The sequence below is a fragment of the Tamandua tetradactyla genome, chromosome 6, assembly GCF_023851605.1.
Source record: "Tamandua tetradactyla isolate mTamTet1 chromosome 6, mTamTet1.pri, whole genome shotgun sequence".
NCBI lineage: Eukaryota > Metazoa > Chordata > Mammalia > Pilosa > Myrmecophagidae > Tamandua > Tamandua tetradactyla.
Window position 1 is genome coordinate 141,812,085 of NC_135332.1, and position 27,299 is coordinate 141,839,383.

General features: G+C 42.1%; 1 protein-coding gene across 3 annotated transcripts in view; it reads left to right on the forward strand.

Annotated features, from left to right (window-relative positions):
* MATN2 (matrilin 2) overlaps positions 1-27,299 on the forward strand; it is a 200,865-nt gene that overhangs the window by 60,121 nt on the left and 113,445 nt on the right. For all 3 annotated transcript variants that reach the window (XM_077167296.1, XM_077167298.1, XM_077167297.1), the window contains exons 3-4: positions 4,846-5,415; positions 12,831-12,953. In XM_077167296.1, the coding sequence (XP_077023411.1) occupies positions 4,846-5,415; positions 12,831-12,953 (693 nt within the window). The remainder of the gene's footprint in view (positions 1-4,845; positions 5,416-12,830; positions 12,954-27,299) is intronic.

The following is a 27,299-nucleotide window of genomic DNA, read 5'->3' on the forward strand; positions in this document are numbered from 1 at the left end:
TTAATCCCCATTTTACAGAGGAAGAGATTGAGGGTCAGAAAGGTTAAAGAGAGGCTCAAGACCACACAGATAGCAAATTGCAGAGGCTGGACATGCCCTGAGATCACGGGACTGCTGCTCATTTCACTGAGTGTCTCACAGCCTCCAGCAGTCTCCAGATGAAGTTACTTTTCCCTCTTCATGAAGATTCATATCTCCTCCTTCTCCAAACATACCCTGACTTCCCAAGATAGATGTCACCACTTATTTACTGTACAATTACACAGCTGAAATTGAATTTAGCCACAGCAGGGAGGCTAATTAGCAACAAGCCGTGCAGGAACTATTTCCCTGAGAGGAAGAAATAGCTCTGAGTTTGTAGGCTACATTTCCACAGGGATAGGAATGTCCCCTAAAATTATCCTGGCCCATGTTCACCTTCCCTGGAAGGGTAAGGGTCACTCTTGAACTTTGGAGTCACGCTGACAGTATTGGAAGTGCTGCTGAGAGAGGCCAGACCATTGCTTCATGGTTAGAGGGATGACATTGTATTATATGCCCACAAGCCCTCTTCATGGTTAGAGGGATGACATTGTATTATATGCCTACAAGCCCTCTTCCAACTGCTGCTGAAAGTCCTTGCCACGAAGGGGCAGAAGGAAGTTCATTTCTGTTCCATTTCCCAGCCAAGGAGATGGGGATGGCATTCATCAGAACTAATTGTTAGTGTGAGAGGGGAGTTAGTGTTCTGGAGGGTGTGAACAGGACACTGAAGATCCACTGAACACTTCTCAGCAAGGCCCAAGTGGAGAAGCTGTGAGGCCTTCACAGCAGATATTTCAAGGTGCCCAAGAACTTGCAAAGCTCATAAATGTAATGCCAGCTGGGCTGATCATTTTCCACTGGAGGCAAGTGTGGGATTATGGAAAAGCCACCAGCCCAGTCCCAGGTCTGACCATAATAAGCCAGTATGTCTTGGGGAAGTAGAGTCACCTCTGTGAGCCTCAGCTTCCTCTTCTATAAAGTGAGAAATCTGGACTCTGTTTAAACCCCTAAAGCTTGTGAGTCTATGATTCCATGAACCAAAAGTTCAAACGCAGCCTTTTGCCTTACAAAACGGATGGCAAAGATTTGGGCCCAGGAATCTATGACTCTATTAGCAGGACCCAGACCTGGTTTTATTGTTTGACTTAGTGGTTTTCATCCATCCTCTGGAACTGTCTGCTCTGACTCAGCCCCTTCCACCTTAGGCCTTGATTCACTGCCCAGAATCCAATTTCATTCCACAGTGAGTGAAGAGTAACTACATTCTCCAAAGCACAACTACAAAAATGAATGAGGCTAGCTTCCCATCCTCAGGAAATTCACAGTGAAATAGTGCTGTCAAGACTTCCCAGAACTTCTTTTCTGAGCCGTTGTCAAAGAGAGGTCCCTGGATTGGTAGCATCAACTTCACCTGGAAACTTGTTAGAAATGCAAATTTTCAGGCTCCCATCCAGACATACTGAATCTGGGAGTGTGGCCCAATGAGCTTTTTTTTTTTTTTTTTTTTTTTAACAAGTCTTCCAGGGAATTCTGATGCACACTCAAGTTTGAGAACCACTGAACTAACCTTCCAGGGAAAAGCTGCAAGGTTCTCAAGGGACCTGAGGAGATGTCTAGAAGGAAATTTGGTTGCTTGGGCTGCCAGGACTTGGGGTTTACAATTTGCAGTCACTGCTCACTTGACTTGGAACCTCCAACTTTGAACCTTTGTGGTATTTTTGTAAACTTCCAGACTTTGTGCAAACTACACATTTGTTTTGACAGGAATGAATCCAGTTTAGCAGACGCTTCCCCACGGAACTTCCATGCATCGATTTAAATTGCCTTTTAACACAGACTGGCTATAATGCTTAGTGGAATGTCAATACCATGGCTAAGACCCCCAATCAAAACACCCAGTCCAAGAATGGCCTGCCTGCTTCCTAAGATTGTCAAAGGAAGAGCTCTGCTGCCCTTCTGTTCCCTCCTCACAAACCGTTCATTCATCTCCTCCCCAGGGGCAGAATCTAATCCTGGTTCCTGCTCTGCTCAGCAGGTGGAGAGCATCAGGCCAAATTCTTCCTGCAGGAAGGGTGGGACAGGTGTGGCTCCTTGACAGGGGTCAGCCTGGGTCCTGAAACTGCCTGGCCCTTGTCCTCCTTCCTGGGTCCTGCAGATCTGTCATCCACTGTGCCTACTCAGGGTCATATGCTAGATCATTGGTATCTTCGTGAACTTCAGAAAGGCATTCACTCCAGGTGCCTGTCAGGGGGAGCACAGTCCTTGGGGCTCAGGGCATGGTGGACTTTCAGCCCCACTCATCTCCTCAGGCAGGAGCTTTGTGCAGCACAAACTGCACAGCCATAAGCAGCAGCCCTGCTTCTACTACTCTACGGCCAGACACGAGTGGTGGTTGAGGAAGAAGAGATGGGGGTCTAGGTGGAGGCTGAGGAATCTGTCTATGCAGTTACCACCTAGTGGAGTGTTCCCATGTGCTGAGCATAGGGCTGTATCCTTTACCTAAATTACTTCCTTGAATTCTCACAACTTCCCAGCGAGGTGGCTATTACTTCTTGCTGCTTTTTTTTTTCTTCTTTCTTTTTCTAATGGTAATATTTTCAAACCCCAGTGCTTCTATTTTCTCATCTAGTAGGTATAATACTTCTAGCTCTTTTCTCAAGAGCTTGTTCTGAAAATTAGTGAGATAGTAAATGATGAAAATGCTCTGGAAAAGAAAAGATTTTAAAATGCCCTGCATGTCAGATTTTATATTGATCTTGTTGCTGGGTCCTAAAAGGCAGTTTTTGAGGTCTCTGTTTTGAGAAATTCATTTTAAATTCACCCAGCCTATAGGGTGTATGGGCTTTTTCTTTTTCCCTTTATTTCTTCTTCTGGATGATGCAAATGTTCTAAAACTGATCATGGTAATGAATACACACTATGTGATGATATTGTGAGCCATTGATTGTATACTTTGCATGGACCATATTGTGCATCAGGATATCTCAATAAAAATATTCAAAAACAAAACAAAACAAAAACATAACCATGATACCACGACCACTCCTAAAACATTAATAACTTTAATATCATCTGCTGTCCAGGCACTGTTCAAATTTTCCTGATTGTCTCATAATTTTTTAAGCAGATGGTTTGTTTGAATGAGAATCCAAAGACGACTTATACCCTGCATTTGGTTTATGTCTCTTAAGTTTCTTTTAAGCTAAAGGATCATCCTCCCCTTTCTTTTTCCTTGAAATGTATTTGTTTAAGGAAACAGGTTAAAAAAGAAAATTCACCCAGCCCCCAAGTATTATGCATGGGTGTGGCAGAAGGCTGCTTGTCTGTCAGGATACTGGCATTAGGGGTGCCGCCTCACTGAAAATTGCTAGAATTGAAGCTACAGTAGATGTGTGTGTGTGTGTGTGTGTGTTCGCGCGCGCGCGCGCATGAACCACACTCGGGACGAGTCAGCCTTGGCAGCCAGCCAGGACAGGGTGATCTCATGGCCTTTCCCACTCTTCATTTTTATGGCTGGGCTCGCTGTGTAAGTTTTGGCTTTCTCTCTTTATTGCAGCTGTGGTGATTGGGATTTAGGGCAAGCATTTCGGATCTCTTTCCTAATTCCTGTCAAATCCTGATTTAGCTGCAAAGTCTGGGGTGGGGATGGGGAGAAGGGAAGGTTGAGAGGAGGGACTCGCCCCAGCTGGGGGTGGCAGCTCAGAAAATCCGAGGAGTTCAAACAAGCTTGCCTAACTCCCACCAGCTGAGGCACAAGGCTGCCATCTCGTCCAGTATTATCCTCTTCCTCAAATGCAGCAGGAATGTGTTGTAGCCTTCTCACCTGGCTGCTTAAGGAATAAGTATGGTGGTTGTGAGAGTTAATGTTTGCCTTTTCCAGTGTTACTGTGTCCCTTGTTGAAATGTTGCATGGGTGGGGTCCTTTCTCCATTTTTACAAATTCCTCCCTGGTTGAGATCAGGGGCTCCCTGTCAATCAGATTACTGCAACACCCGAAAATGGTCTGGATCCCCCCACCTTGCAAACCACTGCCAGATTCAATGGACTTTCATTATGTCCCTTTCCTCAGGAGAGGCCATTTACCTGATAGGGTTCTAAGATAGTTCCCCATCACCTGTGGCATCATGTACAAATTTCTCACTTTGAATTTAAAGGCCTTCTATAACTGGCTCTAGACTACCCCCCCAACTTATTTCCTGTCTACATCTTGTAGCAAATTCTTCTTCTTCAAGGTCTGTTAATATTCTGTTATCCACCATATTCATTCCAACTTGGGCTTTTGCTCATGTGCCCTTCTCCATGTGTTCCTTCTCCCCAGCCCAAACACTACACATCTGTCAAGGCCAGTCATATCCTATTTCCTTGACCTACTAATATCCCTCTCTCTAAACATCTATTGTCAGAACCATACAGTTTCAGACAAGTTATTCATTCATTGCTCTATTATTTAAGTCTCCCCTGGTAGATTGTAATGTCCTTGAGGGGCCCTGTCCTAGCTTCTTTTATATTCCTTGCAGTATCCAACCGACCTTATGTGCAAGCAGCAAATGATAATTTTGCTCCTGATCAGGTGTTTGCCCACCTAAAAACTTATAACTTTCTAGGAACTAAAGTGTTCATTTATCTTGCAAAAAGAAATTTCTGTTTCCAGCTAATAGTCATACACATATATTCCCTCCTAACTTTCCTGAGCATGGAATAAAAGCCGATGAATGCTGGAGGTTTGAAAGCTAATCCCGAGCTCTAAGATTTCCAAGGACAGGCAATCGACAGTTGGCCCTTGACCCTCTTCTAATGGGTGTACCTTTCCTCTTTCCTCAGAGAGCTCTTGTGAGAACAAGCGGGCGGATCTGGTCTTCATCATTGACAGCTCTCGCAGCGTCAACACCCACGACTATGCAAAAGTCAAGGAGTTCATCATGGACATCTTGCAATTCTTGGACATTGGTCCTGATGTCACGCGGGTGGGCCTGCTCCAATATGGCAGCACAGTCAAGAATGAGTTCTCCCTCAAGACCTTCAAGAGGAAGTCTGAAGTGGAGCGTGCCGTCAAGAGGATGAGGCATCTGTCCACCGGCACCATGACAGGGTTGGCCATCCAGTACGCCCTGAACATCGCCTTCTCAGAGGCGGAGGGGGCCCGACCCCTGAGGGAGAACGTGCTGCGGGTCATAATGATCGTGACGGATGGGCGGCCACAGGACTCTGTGGCCGAGGTGGCTGCAAAGGCACGGGACACAGGCATCCTGATCTTTGCCATTGGCGTGGGCCAGGTGGACCTCAACACACTGAAGGCCATTGGGAGCGAGCCCCACAAAGACCATGTGTTCCTGGTGGCCAACTTCAGCCAGATTGAGTCGCTGATCTCTGTGTTCCAGAACAAGTTGTGCAGTAAGTCCTGTTCCTCTGGGCTATCCTAGGGAAATCATTAATCCTTGATTAATTTTCAAGTATTCATGGTGGTACCATGTCTCAGGCACTGGGCTGGAAAGACCAAGAGAGACACAGCATGCTCTTGGGGCATACTCTCTGGCCAAGAGACAGATGAAATTAAAGACATAATTAACCAAGTACATAAGTATGTGCAGTTGTGATAAGTGTAATGAGGAAGAATTCAGAACACAACAGAGCATGTAAGCATATAAGCCTAACTGGCAGGGATTGCTTGGGGGGATTTCCCTGGGGATGGGACATTTAAACCCAAACTGCCAGATGAGTAAGAGTAGAAAGATGAAGTTTTTCTCTAGCACATTAAACTGTCCTGGCATTCCCTAAGTGGAAATTTCATGTGCAGGAGTTAAGGGTGGAAAGGCAAGGGCAAAAAAGAAAAAAAAAAAAAAAAAAAGAACCTAATTTTTTTCCATGGATGATGAGGAATTCCAGGGAACAGAGGCATTTTTTGCTCCATGGCAGTGAGAGTTGTAGATGTTTTCTCAACAGCAAAGAGACCCAGGTATGGGGAAGACTAAGATGTGGTCTTGGTGCCTTCCCCCCGTCAAAATTTCCCCAAGGCCTGAGCTGATTTCTCCAATCTTAATGGTTTCCTTTCATCTCCTGCTTTCTACCTCTATTCTCCCCACAAGGCCTCTCTCTCCCTTCCCAGACTCCTCCTGGTTACTTGAAACTTAACTTTTCTACCAGGTCAACTTGCTTTCTCCCCACTTTCTCTCCTCCATGGCCGCCATCTAGTCCCACAGGAGGGTAGGAGCTGGTGCCAATCTAGGCTCCATTCTAGCTCCTGGAAACTAGAAATGTGTCCCAATATTATAAACACTGTCCAATCCCGCCTTACTCACCCCCAGGGTTCCGAGTGCCCTCCAGCTGCCATGCTTTGATGGGGAAACAAAAGGAAGCATCTATTTTTAGCTGACTATTAATTCTCTCAGGTGGAGAATGAGCTTAAAAATGTGGCTCCCCACCAATGCCCCAGGAGCAGGCACTTGCCCCTCCTTAGGGCTCTGGGGCCCAGTACTGAGAATATGACAAACCCTAGACCCCCCTTATAAGCCTCAGGTAGGAGGGAGAACTGTACTTTTGATGTGTCTCAGAAAAATTCCCTGCTGAGAACTGAGAGCAACCTCAAAAAGCAGACCCCATTCTATCTTGACTCCAAAATCAAAAAATTTACTTGTAAAATCAATGCCATAAAGAAAAAGTAACCTTCTTTTCTCTGCAATGTCACTTGGAATATGTTCAGAAGTGCCATTTCCTCCGGTACTGCAGAGGGGCTGTTATGTGACGCACCGTGGCTTAAATCAACTGGAAAACTTCAATCAGTAGAACACACTGAAAACATTTTTAAGGTTTATGACTTTAAATGACTTCTGCAGAACTTATAGTCTCCCTTTCCTGGAATATTAAAAAAAGAAATTGGTTCAGTAACAGTTTTGATGGTTTACTCATTTATATTGGACAGCTTTAAGGGGAGAGTTCTTTCATAAGCACTCTAGATTTATCAGCACATGGAAAGATAACATGATCAAGCTGGGAAGCTGGAGGTCAGGATGGTTCCCACCAGTGCTGCTGAATATGGACATGTCCCTGGAAGAACCACCATGTGCTCCATGGCAAGACAGCAAAATTAAAAGACGGTTTGCATTCCTTTCCCCACCCCAACTCCCATAATCTTTGTTTTAATATGGAAGCTCTAAGAAAACATCAGCATTATCTGGTTGGTCTGTGTGGCCTGAGAAATGGTTTCCCCACCCACCCCGCAGAAGATGCAGCTGCTCTCTCCCCAAAGGGCTGGGCTCTGCTGAGCAGATTCAGCAACTGTCTTGAAAGGTTGAGGAGGCCCCAGGGCCTCTTTATTATCCATGCAGCAGTTTGTAAAGCACTTTCCCTTATGTTACTGCATTTGCTCCTCCTGAGGGTGGGGAGGTGGGCAGTATGACACTGGCATGCCCTTGTTACAGATGAGTGATTTTTAGTAATGATCCAGGGGCCCACAGCAGGAGATGAGGGAGTGCCGATTCTAAATCTCTTGCTCATCCCACTCTTCCACATAACATCAGGAATGATAAACTCTTCTTTTAAGGGGAACCATTTTCTGATGAGGACCTCCACTGTCTGGCCATGCTAGGTATCTCTGCTTATGGCTGGCATCCATCTGAAATGGATGAAACTCTGAAGGGAAGCCTTCGTAGGGCAAGAAGGAGAAGATTCAAGCCTCAGCCAGCCCTCCCGCCAGCTGTACAATGTGCAGCACATCCTTTGAGCATCCTGAGCCTCTGCTGTCTTGTCTGTAAGAGCCGGATGACTCATGCATGGAGTAGGCGTGAACAGGCATTATCAAGTGTAGAGCCCTATTCAAGGGGCATCACGTTGTGTATTATGATACTCAAATATAACGAATTCCAGAAGGCTAGGCTAATGCTTTCAGGTTCGATCTGCACACCAATTATCAAACAGCAGTGAATGTCTTCTAGGTCGCGGGCAACTTCTCTGAGGTTTGGGAAGTGTCATTTATTCATTAATCATTTATTGAGCTACATTGCAATAATGACAGCTAATTTTGTCCCATGTTGGGTACTTTACATATATTAATCATTTAATAATTATAATGGTCCTACGAGGCATATACTGTTATTATCTCCATTTACAGAAGCAGAAACTGAAGCTTAGAGAGGATAAGTAGCTTAAGAGGCAGAGTTGGAGATTCAGGTTGCATTCTTTGGCTCTGGAGCCTAATCTCTTATCCTCCAATGCTAGGCTGGTGGGAAGGTGCTCTCTTTTTAGTGCAGTGGGATAATTGTTATATGACTGGTGCACTTTGAGGGCCTCAGAAAGTCACCTGGGATGGGAGGAGCTCGGGCCAAAGCTCTGGGAGACCTTTAAAGAGGAGGTAATAATCATCACTGGTATGTACTGATATTAATATGTGCATGTGCTGTTTTGAACCAACTCATTTTATTTACACAACACTGTGAAGTAGGTGCTCTTATAATTCCCATTTTACAGAAGAGGAAATGAGACTGAGAGGTTAAGTAACTTGCCCAATGTCACACAGCTATATGTAGTAGAGTTGAGATTGAAACCCAGTCATTCTGGCTCAGAGCATACATCTTCACTTGAAAGATGTCAACCATACAGACATAACCACACAGACTTGAAAGATGACCAATGAAGTGTTGAGAAGGCCTCCTAGGAAGAAGCATCAGCATGTGTAGGAAACATGTGCAAAGACCCAGAGGAATGAAAGGTCCTGACATGTTTTAAATTGTGAGATTTAAACTGGAGACTGGGGTGGTTAGAACCGAAAGTTTAAAAAGGGTACTAGTAAGAGGTGGGTCTGAGGGTGGGCCACGATGACTCAGTGGCAGAGATCTTGCCTGCCATGCCTGAGACCTGGGTTCGAATACCATGACCCAGTGCAGGGACTGAAAAGGTCTCTCTGCAGCAGGGGAGGAAGACCAGTGACAGGTGAGCAAGACCGGAAGCAAGTCGACAAATGCAGAAGCTTTTGCAACAGTCCAGGCCAGAGATCCTAACCACTAGAGCCGAGGCAGAGAGAGGGCTTGGGAGTGAGAGGACAGGGCAGGTTGAGCAAATACCTAGTTCTCAGGCAGTAATTGGGGCGGGGGAGGGTAAGATGGGGCTATAACAATTTTGTCCCAGGGTCCCTATGTTTAGAGGGCACAATGAAAAACAATGATTTCAAGAATGTTAAGCCTTCTGTTCCCCTTCATCTCCCATCACCTTCACCTCATCACCGTCATAGCCTCTTCAGCCTCTGGGAGTTCACCCCCACCCTAGGACCACCCCCACCCACTTGGTATCCACAAGGATGACTAAGGATGGAGAACCAAAGTCAAGGGCGTGAAATCCAAGATGCAGGTTGGGAGGATTTTACTTTTAGCAGGAAGCCCCTCACACATTATTGCCCCTCCCCTTGTTTGCCCAGCTCGATTGATTTGAGAGCTATCTCATGTTATTGGTTAGCCCCCACGCTCCAAAATTGCTTAAAGCCCTTGGTAAAGGAGAGAAGATTCTAGAACAGATGATGGCGTCCTCCTGCAAGGTAGGGAACACAGGAGGAGGCACATGTGCTTTATGGCAAGGCAGCAAAATTAAAAGACGGTTTGCACGGGGAGCATGGGAGTTGGGAGAGGGCAGATGCAATTTGGGTGGTTTGGGTCGGCTTCATCGAGAAGGGGACATCTGGAGGAGGCTTGAGGAAGGCAAGGGAAGAGCATTCCAGCCAGAGGGCACGTGTGCGCGTGGGAGTGGGCCCCGGCGGGGGCAGGGGGTGCGGGTGGGCCTGCCATGGGGGCGGCGGCAGCGCTAGAACCTCAAGGCGCGGTCGGCGGCGTGGCGGGGGCGTGGGGAGGACTTTCGGTGTAATTCCCACGGGGGAGCCCGTGCAGGGTTTCAAGGCCAGGCGCGTGGTGATGTGACCCACAATTTAAAAGCAGTGCTGTGGCTGCTGAGTGGCTAAGAGACAGCGGGAGTACAAGGGTGGAAGGAGCCCAGTGAGGAGCCCTTGCAGGAATCCAGGCAAGGAATGATGATACTGTCGCTTTTTTTGCCCCTATTTTATTTAAATAAGTAAATAAATAAAGGTGGTCCAGAGCCTGTCAATTCATTTCATGAGCTGCTGAGGGGACATGGCCCATTGTTTGGAAAAGGCCCTTGTCAGGGAAGTGGAACGCCTCCAAGCACACACGGAGGGGCAGATTTCAGGGAGAGAAGGGCTGTGGCCGCTGCTGTGGGCAAAACTGAAAAGTGCCTGATCTGTCAGTGGAGGCCAGGCAGGCGTCTCCCAGCGCTGTCAGGCAGGAACCTTTTCTGTACAGTTGGGAAGGATTAGGCTCTGGAACCAGACGGCTGGGGTGGGGGAGGGGGGAGGGGTGGGGGAGGGGGGAGTCTGGCTCCGGCGCCCCCTGGTGTGTGGCCGTGAACCTGGGCACGAAGACAGCTTCATGCCTGGGGGCAGCCACTTCCCTCCCGGGGTTGGGCTCTGGCAGCTGCAGGCAGGAAGACTACTGAGGTCTCATTCTCAGGCCACCCAGAGACCACCCGAGAAGCTTGAAGGCCGGGTGGCCTGTGAATTGAGGCCTTGTCCACAAGGAGATCAGAACCCACACATCCCGGGGTCCCTCCACCATGTTTGCCACCCAGTAAGAGAGAATACTGGATTTAGGAGCTGAGAAATGCACATCTGTCCTGAGCTTTCGTTGATCCAGTGTAACCTGGGCAGGGCTGCTTTTAATTAACCTCTTCTGCCTGCTTTATCAGCCTAGCCTGGTATTTTCGACCCCCATTAGCCCCACCCCACCCAGGCTATACAGGATTTAAGGCTCTAATAGTGTTCCCAAGACACACCCTGCATCAGCTGGCCCCGGCAGAGTCTACACTGATTTGCACCCACTTTGAAGCCCTGTTAGGTGGAGAGGCCAGATTAACTCCAGCATTGACTTTGTGTTCCCAGGAACTGTTCCTCTCCATAACCCTAATCAGCCCACAGCCATACTGACCACTCCTTTAACCATGAATGTGGTCATTAAAAAGCATTTATATTCCTATTTCCTAATCAAAAGATCAGTCCTGCCAGTGACTTAGCGTGCAGATTTGTTTTTGCTCCCTCCTAACACAAAGCTGTGACCTGGTGTAAACCAGAGGGCCTGATGGGAAGTGAGGCCAATGGGCACCCTTCAGACAGGCCCTTCAAAGAACATGATTGTGGTCCATCGGAGGCCCCATTCTCTTAGAATCTGGGTGCTGAACAGACAAAATAATAGACGTCTGTACTGAGAATCCCTAGAGACCGTTCATACTTTTATTCTTCAAGTGAAGAAGAGGAAAAAAAAAAAAAGGCATAAAAGAGCTTCCCTAAACTTACCTCACCTGTTAGAGGTGGAGGGGGCCTGGAACGCAGGTGTGCTGGCTCCTAACCCACTGTTCTTTCCGATATACCAAATTACAATCTCTCAGTTCCAATTTCTTTTATGGCACATGGCCCAAATAAGCTGTCACTCCAAACCCCTGTGAAATTGTTCTTTTAATGCTCCCCCCCTTGACAGGTGAAAAAACTGATGTTCGGAGAAATGAAGTAATTCTTACAAGGTTGGTAATTCATGCAGCTCAGTGAAACTGAGCTTTCAGACAGTCTATCCCCAGGAGCCGTCCTCTCTACCACTATGCGGTACAGCTGCCCCAGAGATGTTTTCCCTGCCTCCCATTTCCTATCTTCTTATTTAGTCTGTCTGGGTCGCAGTAGGAAGACTGGCACCAGTGGGTCCTGCCCTGTGGTTGGCAACCAGGCTTCCTTCATGATGGGAAAAATGAGTGACACACTGTGAGTTATGTTATTTGTATCTAACAGGAGCTAAACACAGAATAACTCAGCAAAATAAATTCTAGATTGTATGGAAAAAAAGTTCCTACTGCCCTAATTCATTTTTGTTCACTATGTTTCTTACTAAGAAGTAAAGAGACATTTACTTAAGACATACTGTCGATTTCATCAGCAGCTGAGTTTTCCTGAGCACTGTGTTAATGGAATCATTTGTCACCTTTGAGATCTCCTTTTATTTTGGCTTCATAAAAACTTATTTCTACATATAGTCATCTTTTTTTAGAACAGTTGCATAACTAGTGCCCTTTTTTATACTGACGCTTGTTAAACTGTATGTAACTGTAAATATATTCAAGTTACATTAAACTGAGTAAAGCCGTAAATTAAGGTGCAAAAACAATGACAATTTTTATGAGCTCCAGACAGACTTATGCAAGAATTGATGTATTTGATAGTCTAGGTACATCTGAAAATAAATGCAGAGATACTTTAACTTGAGAGCTATAGATTATGGAAACAATAAATACAGAAATACATCTTTACTCCAAAATTTTTGATATGCTTTTGGACATGAAAATATTAGTACATCATTCTTGGGACATATGTTCCTGAGAAACTGTTGATTGTTTACCATATTCTTGTTTACCTAATCTCCACCCCAATGCTGCCTATTGAAAATCTGCACTTTAGGCAAGTTCCCCTCAGGTGTCAGCAGATTTTTGATTCCCCTGCTTCACTAAATGTGTCTTTGAACCGAGTGAAATTTCTGTTTTGGTTAGTCATATGGTGCAACCTAATACCATTTTCCTTTGAGCTGACATAGCCCTTTATCTGTGTCTTGCTAGGGGCATTTATGTAGACCTGTCTTGTCTATCCATAGACTATAAACCACTCTGACCAGGAGTTGCCTGTCCTCTCCTCCACAGAGCAGGCTCTGAATGTTTGCTGGGTGGAATGCATTCAGGAGAGACATCATTGTCCACTTCACCTCTCATGTCTTCCCTTCCAGCTGTCCATATGTGCAGCACCTTGAAGCATAACTGTGCCCATTTCTGCATCAACACCCCTGGCTCCTACGTCTGTAGGTGCAAACAAGGGTACATCCTCAACTCGGACCAGAAGACCTGCAGAAGTAAGTTGGCTTTGCCAATGTGTCTCTACTATTGTCTTCTCTCCTCTCTTCTTTCATGTTATTCTGTGCCCCCTCTCCCAACCCAGTTACCATCTCCCTGAGGATGGAAACAATGACTTATAACTTCTGTGTTATGTGTTTCCCTCCAAGCCCTGCTCTGCCATCACAGCATCTAGGCCAGAGCTAAGCACACAGTAGGCCTTCAGGAAGAGTTGAAAGATCATGAGAGGCACTTTCTTAGAATCAGCCTCCTTGAATGCAGATAATGTCCTTCACTTCCAGGATTGCTCTTAGGGGAAATCCTGAAGAAGCTTTTAATAACGCTGTCTTTATTAACTGTACCCTGAGGAATTGTTTCTGTTTTATTCTCTTCTCTGAAGCATGCACTTAGGATGAGTTACTAACATCGGCTGGTAAGGATTATTGAAGTTCTGTTTTTGAGGTGTGCAGGGATCTAGTTGCTATGGTGAGAAACACTTTATAGGTTTCTTAAACTTAAAAGAGCATAAAGTGTTAATAGAACTCACATTCTCTCTTTTTTGGCCAAGCCCCAAAGACCAGAAAACATACTGACCTTTGAGCCTGCATGATGTGATCCACCTCTTAGAGGACAGAGTCACCTGTACTCTGAACATTGTGCCCTATACTTTTTCCTAAGATAAGGGTAAAGACATTGTATTAGCCCCACAGACAACGAGGCTGCCAAAGTGAGGAAGTCCAGCCCACATGGGGCCAATAAAACTCAGCTTATCTGATTCATGTGGCTCATAATTATTATACCTCATGGTAAGCAATTAAGCATTAGTGGAAAGCAGTTTGCACAAATGGCTGTAATTTGTATCACATTTTAGAACCAAACCACATTTTCCGTTTTTCTTTGCACTTTTTACTTTTAGGGTTGATCATTGTTGGCTTCAGGCTTCCCTGTCCCCAAGATTAGGTAATATCTGCTCATATCCTACTCCCCCCCACCCCAGCCCGCACCCCCGTTCTTTGGCCTGTAAACGTCAAAGCCCTCTTGACTCTGTATTGCAGAGGGCTTCATGTTCTTAGACCCAGCTCAGACCCCAGGATCCCAGGTTGCTGAGTATAGCTGATGTCCACTGCCCACTGCAATAGTACTGTTGTTGCACAAAATATATCTGGGAGGGCCTCTTCAGAACTGCCTTCAGATACACACACCCTTACACCCATTACCCACCCACCCCCATATTATATACCTTCTATTTGTCGCTTGCTTATGTGTGAAGAGAGGAGGCAGATACAGCTGATTAATCAATTCTTCAAATGAAAATGGACATTAGCTATCAGACTCCCAGCTCCTCGTCCCATGCAACCCAGGAATTCTGTTCATTCCTATTGTCCTAGATGAGTGAAGATGCTTGGAAACCAGGTTGTTAAAAAGCACCCAGTTCCCACCTCTAGATGGCCTAGATCAGAGGTTGAGCTAAAATCCGACTCTCTATAATTTTCACCTTTGGTCCTATTCTGCCATCTGAAGCTATATACCAAAAAAAGTATTTCCTTTCCCAAATAAAAAGAGAGAGGTTCCACCTCCCCATTTCCTTCCATTAATTTGCTCCTTTCCAGGGGAATCATAAACACATCTTTAGGTGACCTGGTTTTGGGTCTCTTTGCTGTCCTGGTAACCCTTGTCTAATGGATCCTAGCTGGTCACTGTCTCAAAATGTGCCCTTCTATTCAAAGGCTAGATCAAGGGCACGAGTTTACATTACCTTCCAAGTCTGCCCATATGGACAAATTAGAATATGCTGTAGGTCAACATGTGGTTTCCCTCTGCCCTCCGAAAACTCTTCCCCATCCCGTGCCATTATATGGATATATACAAAGGTGTTAGCATAGTGCTTAACCCATAGAGTTCAAAAGATGTTTCCATCCTCCCCTTTCCCCACTGGAAAATATGGGGGCGGAAAACCAGGAAGTGTGCCCATTGTTACATTCTTATTTCCTCTTACTGTTCTCCTCCCCTTGAAGAAAGAAACTTATCTGGTTTCTTTTTCTTTATTTAAAAAATAGGGACATTTCTTTCCCTTTCATTCCCTTCTAGAACATTTAATCTATCTGGAAGCTAATGAAATGCAACATTTAAAAAACCCTATTTGGAAGAAAATGTAAATTTTCTCATCCAGCTTTCTGTCTTTTTTCTTCCATAAAAACCAGACTAAATGCATTATGTTGCTTTCACTTTTTGGATATTTTCCTGACATTATTTTTCCTAAGCTATGTAAATGACCTATAGCTTTTCTATTAGAGCATAAACAAAGAGCTATGATCCATAATAATAATCACACTATTAGAGAGAGAAAGGAAAACTATAACCAACATCCCCCATGATTTTAGATGCAAAAATTCTTAACAAAATTTGAGCAAATAGAATCCAGCAGTTATAAGACAGAAAATATATCAAGACCAAGTGTGGTTAATCCCAGGAATGGAAGGTTGGTTTAACATTCAAAAATCAATCAATGTGGAGGAGTCAAGATGGCGGCTTAGTGAGGTGTGGGATTTAGTCCATCCTCCAGAGCAGCTAGTAAATAGCCCAGAGCAGTACATGCTGCTGGGGCCACGTCACACAGCGAACCCCAGTCTGGACAAGCTGGACCAGGTGCGAGCCCACCCAGAACCATGAGTCCCCCAAGATGCGATGGTTGGCACCCCTTCCCCACAGGCTGCTTCCCAGAGGGGATAGGAAAGAGACTTAACTAGCAGCAAGGGCTGAGTTCAACCAAGCTCCAATTGTGGAATTAATTAACAAAATTCTGATTACCAAAAATAGGCCCCCAGCTCAGCTGAATCTCGAGTGAAAGCTGAGGTTGCTGGTTTTTGCCCCAGTGCAGAGGGGGCAGGGTAAAAGAAAAAAATGATACCAGAGGTTTTTTTGGGTTGGACAGCACAAAATACTTGAAAGGATCTGGGCCCTGAAGGAAAGAAGGGGGCACATAGGACTTGGAGATACACAGAGCAATGTACCAACTTAAGCTCTTGATTGGCAAACCCGAGGAACAGAGGTCCTACTCTGAAAAGGATTTTTTTTTCCCTCTTCTATTTTGTGGCTGTGTTTCTTTGGCTTGACTGCTCTTTGGATACAGCTGCAGGGCTTCTCAGGCTCCAACTGCCCAGGTATGGGTGGAGTTATGCTTGTTTGAGAGTTTTTCTGGAGCCTGTGCCTTCCCCAGGAGAGGGGTGGGGCCCAGCTCAGGTGGAATCCCTCCCTCAAGGAATTCGGACCCCAGGGTCTGGAAAATGGAAGCAAATAAAGCCAGCCTACAACCTCCCCTCTATCTCAACCATGGCCCCAGCAGGAAGATCTGCTGAAGTTAAAGGTACCACATCACCTTATGTTGGTGGAACTCACAGGCAGACAAGTGCCACATACTGGGCAGGATAGGAAAAACACAGCATCCAGAGGCTTCATAGGAAAGTCTTTCAACCTGCTGGGGGCATGGTTGAGACCCTCAGGGAAAACTGACTCAGGTGACTCTTTCCTCCTGAGAGGAGGCCAGTTTGGTCTGGGAAATGCTGGCTGGGATCTATAATACCTAAGTAGACCCCCCTAAGTGGGGGGAAAAAGGCACCATACAGGCAAGGCAAGAAGCAAGAAAACAAGAACTAAAAAACTCTGATCTGTTAAACAAAACCTAAGCTAGAGGTCTAGAATAAGCTGAACTGAATGTCAAAGAACAGATAGACAACAAAGTCATCCAGCAAGAAAATCCTAGGTTAAAAAAAGTGAAAACAATCTCCAGAATAAACTAATTAAGGAAATTAAATGCCTAGCCGCCATCAAAAAATAACAAATCATGCTAGGAAAATTGAAGCTATGGCCCAATCGAAGGAACAAGCCAACAATTCAAATGAGATATAGGAGTTGAAACAATTAATTCAGAATGTTCAAACAGACACAGAAAACATCATTAAAAATCAAATCAGTGAATTGAGGGAGGATATAAAGAAGGCAAGGAATGAACAAAAAGAAGAAATTGCAAATCTGAAAAAACAAATCACAGAACTTATGGGAATGAAGGGCACAGTGGAAGAGATGAAAAAACAATGGAAATCTACAATGTTAGATTTCAAGAGGCAGAAGATAGGATTAGTGAACTGGAGAATGGAACCTCTGAAATCTGACAAGCAAAAGAAAATATAGGAAACAGAATGGGAAAATATGAGCAGAGACTCAGAAAACTGAATGAAGCACATAAATATATGTGTTGTGGGTGTCCCAGAAGGAAAAGAGAAGGGAAAAGGGGGAGAAAATCTAATGGAGGAAGTTATCACTGAAAATTTCCCAACTGTTATGAAAGACTTAAAATTACAGATCCAAGAAGTGCAGCATACCCCAAACAGAATAGATCCAAATAGACATACTCCAAGACACTTACTAATCAGAATGTCAGATGTTAACAAGAGAGAATCTTGAAAGCAGCAAGAGAAAAACAATCCATCAAATATAAGGGATGCCCAAAAAGACTATGTATAGATTTCTTAGCAGAAACCATGGAGGCAAGAAGACAGTGGGATGATATATTTAAGATATTAAAAGAGAAAAACTGCCAACCAAGAATTCTATATCCAGCAAAATTACCCTTCAAAAATGAGGGAGAAATTAAAACATTTTTCAGATGAAAAATCATTGAAAGAATTTGTGACCAAAAGATCAGCTCTACAAGAATTACTAAAGGGAGCACTAGAGACAGATAGGAAAGGACGGGAGAGAGAGAGGTGTGAAGAGTGTAGAAATGAAGACTATCAGTAAAGGTAAAAAGAGGAAAAATTAGATGTAACAAATAAAATCCAAAAGGCAAAATGTTAGAAGAAAGTACTGCCCTTACAGTAATAACAGTAAATGTTACTGGATTAAAAATGGACCAGCAGAATGGATTAAAAAACAGGAGTCATCTATATGCTGTCTACAAGAGACATATCTTAGACCCAAGAATAAACATAGATTGAAAGTGAAAGGTTGGGAAAAGATATTTCATGGAATCAACAATCAGAAAAGAATGGGAATAGGTATACTAGTATCCAACAAATTAGACTTCAAATGTAAAACAAAAGAGACAAAGAAGGACACCATGTATTAATAAAAGGAACAATTCAACAAGAAGACATGACAATCATAAATATTTATGCACCGAGCCAGAGTGCTCCAAAATACATGAGGCAAACACTGAAAAGAGAAATAGACACATCTGCCATAACAGTTGGAGACTTCAATTCCCACTCTGATCAATGGACAGAACATCTTAACAGAGAATCAATAAAGAAACAGAGAATTTGAATAATACAATAAATGAGTTAGACTTAACAGACATTTATGGAACGTTACACCCCACAACAGCAGGATTCACCTTTTCTCAAGTGCTCATGAATCATTCTCAAGGATAGACGATATGCTGGGTCACAAAGCAAGTCTCAATAAATTTAAAAAGATTGAAGCCATACAAAACACTTTCTCAGATCATAAAGGAATGAAGTTCAAAATCAATAATAGGCAGGGTGCCAGAAAATTCACAAATATGTGAAAATATTTTTTCAACACCACTCTCTTAAACAACCAGTGGGTCAAGAAAGAAATTAAAGAGAAATCAGTAAATATCTCGCGGCAAATGAAAATGAAAACACAACATATCAAAATTTATGGGATACAGCATAGGCAGTGCTAAGAGAGAAATTTATTGCCCTAAATGCCTATATCAAAAAAGAAGAAAGAGCGAACTGCAGGAATTCACTGTCCGCTTGGAAGAACTAGAGAAAAAAACAGAAAAATAACCCTAAAGCAAGCAAAAGGAAAGAAATAATGGAGATTAGAGCAGAAATAAATGAAATTGAGAACGTGAAAACAATCGAGAAAATCAACAAAACCAGAAGTTGGTTTTATGAGAAAATCAATAACATTAATGGACCCTTAGTGAGGTTGGCAAAAAGAAAGAGAGAGAGGATGCAAATAAATAAAATCAGAAATGGAAGAGGAGACATAACCACTGACCCCGAGAAATAAAGGAGGAATGAGAGGATACTATGAACAACTTTATGCTGATAAACTCAACAATGTAAATGAAATGGACACTTCCTAGAAAGGCATGAACAACCACCATTGACTTGAGAAGAAATACACAACTTCAGCAAACCAATCACAAGTAAAGAAATTGAATTAGTTATTAAGAAGCTCCCAACAAAGAAAGGTCCAAGACCAGATGGCTTCACATGTGAATTCTGCCAAACATTCCAGAAAGAATTAGTACCAATCCTGCTCAAACTCTTCAAAAAAATTGAAGAGGAGAGAAGGCTACCTAACTCATTCTACGAAGCCAACATCACCCTCATACCAAAGCCAGACAAAAAGATATTACAAGAAGAGAAAACTACAGGCCAATCTCTCTAATGAATATAGATGCAAAAATCCTCAACAAAATTCTTGCAAATTGAATCCAGCAGCACATTAGAGAATTATACATCATGACCAAGTAGGATTCATCCCAGATAGGCAAGAATGGTTCAACATTAGAGAATCAATTAATGTAATACACCATATCAACAAATCAGAGCAGAAAAACCATATGATCATCTCGATTGATGCAGAAAAGGCATTTGACAAAATTCAGCATCCTTTCCTGTTGAAAACACTTCAAAGGATAGGAATAGAAGGGAACTTCCTCAACACGATAAAGGGAATATATGAAAAACCCACAGTTAACATCATCCTCAATGGGGAAAAACTGAAAACTTTCCCCCTAAGATCAGGAACAAGACAAGGATGTCCACTATCACCACTGTTATTCAACATTATGTTGGAATTTCTAGCCAGGGCAATTAGACAAGACAAAGAAATATAGGCATCAAAATTGGAAAGGAAGAAGTAAAAGTCTCACTGTTTGCAGATGATATAATACTATATGTTAAAAACCCCCCAAAATCCACAGCAAAACTACTAGAGCTAATAAATGAGTACAGCTAAGTGGCAGGTTAGAAGAGCAACACTCATAAAATCTATAGTGTTTCTGTACACTAGTAATGAACAATCTGAGGGGGAAATCAAGAAAAAAAATCCATTTACAGTTGCAACGAAAAGAATAAAATCTTTAGATATAAATTTAACTAAGGATACAAAAGACCTATACAAAGAAAACTACAAGAAATTGCTAAAGGAAATCACTGAACTAAATAAATGGAAGGGCATACCATGTTCATGGATTAGAAGACTAAATATAGTTAAGATGTCAATTCTACCTAAATTGATTAGTAGATTCAATGCAATACCAATTAAAATCCCAAAGACTTACTTTTCAGAAATAGAAAAACCAATAACCAAATTTATCTGAAAGGGCAGGGTGCTCTGAATAGTTAAAAATATCCTGAGAAAGAAAAACAAGATCGGAGGTCTCACACTACCTGACTTTAAGGTGTATTACGAAGCTATAGTGGTCAAAACAGCATGGTACTGGCATAAAGATAGATATACTGACCAATGGAATCAAATAGAGTGTTCAGATGTAGACCCTCTCATCTATGGACAATTGATCTTTGATAAGGCAGTCAGGCTAACTCACCTGGGTCAGAACAGTCTCTTGAATAAATGGTGCCTAGAGAACTGAATATCCACATGCAAAAGAATGAAAGAAGATCTGTATCTCACACCCTATACAAAAATTAACTCAAAATGGATCAAAGACCTAAACATTAGATCTAAGACCACAAAACTTTTAGAAGAAAATGTAGGGAAATATCATAAATCTTATAATAGGAGGCAGTTTCCTAGATCTTACACCCAAAGCACAAGCATTGAAGAAAGAAAGAAATGGGAACTCCTCAAAATTAAACACTATTGTTCATCAAAGAGCTTTGTCAAGAAATTGTGTAGACAATGGAAGACAATATTTGGAAACAATATATCAGATACAGTCTAGTATCCAGAATATTTAAAAAGATTGTTCAACTCAACAACAAAAAGACAACCTAATTACAAAATGGGCAAAAGACATGAGCAGCCACTTCTCAGAAGAGGAAATACAAATGGCCAAAAGGCACACGAAAAGATGCTCAACTTCCCTGGCTGTTAGGGAAATGCAAATCAAAACCACAATGAGATATCATCTCACACCCACCAAAATGGCCATTATCAATAAAACAGAAAACAACAAGTGCTGTAGAGGATGTGGAGAAAGAGGCACACTTATCCGCAGTTGGTGAGAATGTAAAATGGTACAACAGCTGTAGAAGGCAGTTTAGCGAGTCCTCAGGAAGCTAAGTATAGAATTGCCATATGATCCGGGAAAACCATTGCTAGGTATCTACTCAGAGGACATGAGGGCAAGGACACAAATGGACATTTGCACACCAATGTTTATAGCAGCATTATTTACAATTGTCAAGAGATGGAAACAGCCCATCAACAGATGAGTGGCTAAACAAACTGTGATATATACATTCGATGGAATATTATACAGGTTATGAATAAGGTTATGAAGTATGTAACAACATGGATGGGCCTTGAGGACATTATGCTGAGTAAGATTAGCCAGAATCAAAAGGACAAATACTGTATGGTATCACTGATATGAACTAATATTAGTGAATGAATGGAGAATTTTAGCTAAGAACAGAGACCATCAGGAAATAGAAACAGGGTGGATATTGGGTAATTGGAGCTGAAGGGATACAGATTGTGCAATAGGACTGATTGTAAAAATTCAGAAATGGATAGCACCATACTACCTAACTGTAAATACAATAATGTTAGTCCACTGAATGAAGCTGAAAGTGAGAATGATAAAGGGAGGAGGCCTGGGGGCACAAATAGAACCAGAAGGAAAGATAAACAATAAAGACTGAGATGGTATAATCTAGGAATGCCTAGAGTATACAATGATAGTGAATAAATGTACAAATTAAAAATGTTTTTGCTTGAAGAAGAACAAAGGACTATCAATACTGCAGGGTGTTTAAAATAGATGGTAATTAATATTTTAAAACTCTAACTTATGTGTAAGACTAAAGCAAAAAAAGTGTTTGTTACAAAATTTATAGTTTGACTAGTGCATTTCCTAATATAACTTATGTGGACAGTTTAATTGAACACCATAAGTACATGGAACCTTGAGTAGGGCATGAGATTTTGTAGGTTTGTCCAGAGGGATGCCCAATAAATCCCAGAGTGATTTGAACAGTGAATTAAAAAGTATTTGCAAAGTCCCCACTGGGGAATGTTGAGAAAGGGGGAAAATTCAATTTCCACATGTGGAGAATTCCTGATATTCTCACAAGCAGAGGACAACCAAAGCAATAGGTCAAGCCCTCAATCTTGGAATTTGTTCATATGAAACTTATCCCCGCAAAGGATAGGCTAAGCCTACTTAAAGTTAGGCCTAAGAGTCACCCCCAGGAGAACCTCTTTTGTTGCTCAGATGTGGCCTCTCTCTCTCTCTCAGCCAACACGACATGCAAACTCACTGTCCTCCCCTTCTCTACGTGGAACATGACTCCCAGGGGTGTAAACCTTCCTGACAAACGTGGGACAGAAATCCTAGAATGAGCTGGGACTCAGCATCAAGGAATTGAGAAAACCTTCTAGATCAAAAGGGAGGAGACAGAAATGAGACAAAATAAAATGTTAATGGCTCAGAGATTTCAAACAGAGTTGAGAGATTATCCTGGAGGTTGTTCTTGTGCATTATATAGATATCACCTTTTTAGTTAAGGTATATTGGAGAGGCTGGAGGGAAGTGCCTGAAAATGTAGAGCTGTGTTCCAGTAGCCATGTTTATTTATTTATTTATTTTTTTACATGGGCAGGCACCGGGAAACGAACCCGGGTCCTCTGGCATGGCAGGCAAGTATTCTTGCCTGCTGAGCCACCGTGGCCTGCCCAGTAGCCATGTTTCTTGAAGACGATTCTATAATGATATAGCTTTCACAATGTGACTGTGTGATTGTGAAAACCTTGTGTCTGATGCTCCTTTAAACTATGTTCTGGACAGATGAGTAAAACATAGGGATTAAAAATAAATAAATAATAGGGGAAACAAATGTTAAAATAAATTTAGTTTATTGAAGTGCTAATGATTAATGAAAGGAAGTGGTAAGAAGTATAGAAAAAAATAGGGGAACCAAAGGCTAAAATATATTGGGTAGATGGAAATACTAGCAGTCAATGAGAGGGAGGTGTAAGGGGTATGGGACGTATGAGTTTTTTCTTTTTTTTTTTCTGAATTGATGCAAATGTTCTAAGAAATTAACATGGTGATGAATATACAACTATGTGATAATATTGTGAGTTATTGATTATATGCCAAGAATGGAATGATCGTATGGTAAAAATGTTTTCATTTGTATGTTGTTATGTTAAAAAAAAAATTTTAAAAACCCAACAATGTATTTCACCATAATAATAGACTGAAAAAAAAAACCAAAAACTTCAAACATGATCATCTGAATAGATGCCAAAAAAAAGCATTGGAAAATACCCAACATTCATTCATGATAAACTCTCTCCTAGCAAAGTAGGAATGAAGGGACACCCCCTCAGCCTGATCTGTGAAGAAAACCTGCAATTAACATTGTATCTAAGAATGAAAGAATAAATACTTTCCTCCTAAGATAAGAAATAAGACAGGATATCCATTCTCACTACTTCTATTCAGCATTGTACTGGAGGCTAAAATTGGTGCAACAATGAAAGAAAAAGAAATTTAAGGGGAATAGAGATTGGAAAAGAAGTCTTTTTTCACAGACTATATAATTATTTCATAGAAACGCAGATGAAATTTTCTGAAAAGCTCCCTTAACTAATAAATGAGTTTAAAAGAGGTGGAAGATAAAAGATGAATATACAAAATTATTTTATTGTATTAATATATACTTGAAAAAAATCAGAAATTGAAATTTTAAAATACCATTTATAGCAGCATCAAAATATGTAATTAAGGACAAATTGGACAAAAAAATCAAGATCTATACACTGAAAATTATAAAAGATTGCCAAGGCAACTAAAGAAGATATAAAAAATTTGAAATATATTCCCTACCTATGGATTTGAAGACAGTATTGTTAATATATCAGTTCTCTCCAACTGATCTATAAATTCAAATCAACCCCTTTCAAAGTCCTAGCAGACATTTTTTTAAAACTTTTTTTATTGTATAATATAACATACATGCAAAGCAAAGAAATAAAACAGCAATAGTTTTCAAAGCACTCTTCAACAGGTAATCCAGGACACCTCCCAGAGTCTATAATGGGCTGCACTATCATCATCACAGATTCTTTTTTCTAGCTCCTCCAGAACATTGGAGGCCTAGCAGACATTTTTGTAGAAATTGGCAGGCTGATTCTAAAATACATTTGGAAATTCAAATAACTTGAACAGGCAAATAAACTTTGAAAAAGATTAACAAAGTTAAAGGATTCAAACCACCTCGTTTCAAAGTCGGTTATAAAGGAACAGTGATCAAGATAGTGGTGCTATTGCTATAAAGAATGACATACATATAGAAAAATGGAGCAAACTAGAATCCGGGAATAGACGTTTATGTTGAAATGATTTTTGACAAAGGTTCTAAGGCATTTCAATGGGGAAGGGATGATGTCTTCAACAAATGGTGCTTCAACAATTGCGTCTCCAAGTGCAGTAAAAAAAAAAAACTAGAAAAGAAAAATATATCTCCACCCTTACCTCACACCACATACAAAAATTGATTTGCAATGGATTTTAAGCCTAAATGTAAGAGTGGAAACTAAAACATTTAAATAAAATGTAAAATAAACTCTTGGTGACTTTGGATTTGGCAAAAGCTTCTTAAATAGGACACAAAGAACTATACTATATGTATTAGGTTGTTCAATGCTACTGGAATGCAATATACTAGAAGTGGAACTGCTTTTAGAAAGGGAATTTATTAAGTTACAAGTTTACAGTTCTAAGGCCATAAAAATGTTCAAACTAAGGAAATTTCTCTGGATACATACCTTGACTGAAGAAAGGCTGATGTCTGTCACATGGGAAGGCAGGAAGCTTGTGTCTTCTGGTTCTTATTCCTGGTTTCATTGTTTCCAACTTCTGATGCCAGTGTTTTCCTCTCCAAGTGTCTGAAAGCCTTCACTTAGCTCCTTCAGGATACAACTCTGGGTTCTGGCTTGCTTAGCATCTCATGGGGAGGCACATCGCTATGTCTGCTGGGCTCTGCATCTCCAAGTGTCTGTCTAGGCATCTGCTCTCTCTGTTGGCTCTGTCAGCTCTGAATCAACTGTTCTCCAAGCATCTGCATCTGAGGTTTCTCCAAAATCTTTCCCCTCTTGAAGGGCTGTAGTAAACTAGGAAAGGCCCATCTTGATTGGGTGGAGTTACATCTCCATCTAATCAAAAGGTCACACCCACAATTGAGTGGGTCGGTCTCCATGGAAACAATCTAATCAAAAGTTTCCACCCTAAACAGTAGGTCTGGCCCCATAAGATTGTATCAGGAGTAAAACGGCTTTTCTGGGGTACATAGTAGTTTCAAAACCTGAACAATGATAGTCAAAGTGCTTGATAATCTACTTCTCCAGCCCCTTTGCATGCTCCCTCTTGCTTTCTCTGCTTTATCTATACTTTCCTCCTCCCCATTCTCCAAACTAAGCTTCTTCATGCCTTAGGAACTTTATACATGCCATTCCTTCTGCCTGGAATGTTTATGCCCCTTCCCAACCTTCTTTATACCTTCTTAGTTCTTATACATCCTTTAAGATTCAACACGAAGGTCACTTTCTCAGATGCCTCTTATGTGACCCTTCCCCATTAGAAGTCATGTCTCTCAGCATAGTTTCCCTTTATAGCCCTTGCTACATTATGATTTAATACTTAATTTTTAATCAGTTATTTAATGTCTGTTCTTCTACCACATGAAGGCAGCCACAGTGCTTGTCTTGTTCAGCTCGCTAGCTCAAATATCTAGCATGGTGTCTGGCACAGGGTCATTAAAAAAATACATATTTGTGAATGATTGAATAAATTAATCCAGTCATTCATCCATTAAATTTTTCAAACTGGGAAAACAACAGAGAATAAAACAGACTTTTAAAATAAATCCCTGCTCTCATGGAGCTGATCTTCTAGGGATTGTCGGTGGCGGGCTGAGGCCCCTCCTACTGACTCATGGAACAGATTATACAAATCTCTTCCCAACTCCATACTTGGTGAGACCAAGTTGGAAGCTTGAAGTCAGCCATGGTGGGAATATTTATACCATGGAAATTGACGAAGACGACAAATCAGGGCTCTTTTTTTTTTCTTTTTTTTTCCTGGAGAGCTCTTTGTTAAACGTTTACCAGCATACCACTGACAGGAGACAGACAAAAAACAAAATAAATAGGTAAAACTATACATTTTATTAGATTTTGTAAGTGCTGTGGGACAAAATTAAGCAGGAAAAGGTTGTTGGGAGTGTGGAGGAAATGGGACTTCCATTTCCTTATTTTTTCCGCATGGGCAGGCACTGGGAATCAAACCCGGGTGTCCGGCATGGCAGGCGAGAACTCTGCCACTGAGCCACCATTGCCCACCCGGGACTTCCATTTTAAATAGCAGTGCAAGAAGGTGGTCTCCCTAAAAAGGACCTAAGGACCTAAAAATTCTTAAAAGTAGGAATCAAGCGTGTTGAATCATGGAGGATATAAAGAGCAGCTAGGTTTCTTCAGAAAGGGTGGGGGTAAGGCAAAAGAATATCAACTTTGCTTTGAAGCAAGACCTGGCCCCACCTGGATGACATGCCTGACTCAAGCAAGTGACTTCCATGAGATTCAATTTTCACAGGGACGTTAAATAATTAAGTGGAGAAAATATCTCATTTACAGGGTTACATGAGATAACAGATTGTGCTGGTTTGAAAGGAAGTATGCCCCCTAAGAAAAGCCATGTTTTGATATAAATCCCATTTCTAAAAGGTAGAATAATCCTTATTCAATACTGTATATTTGAAACTGTAATGAGATCATCTCCCTGGTTGATGTGATTTAGTTAAGAATGGTTGTTAAACTGGATTAGGGGATGACATGTCTCCACCCATCTGAGTGGGTCTTGATTAGTTTCTGAAGTCCTATAAAAGGAGAATGAGAGATTCAGAGAGATTGAGAGAGAGTAACACTACAAAGCAGAGAGTCCACTAGCCAGCGACCTTTGGAGATGAAGAAGGAAGATGCCTCCCGGGGAGCTTCATGAAATAGGAAGCCAGGAGAGAAAGCTAGCAGATGACGCCGTATTTGCCATGTGCCCTTCCAGCTGAGAGAGAGAAGCCCTGTCTGTGTTCGCCATGTGCCGTCTCACTTGAGAGAGAGACCCTGAACTTCATCGG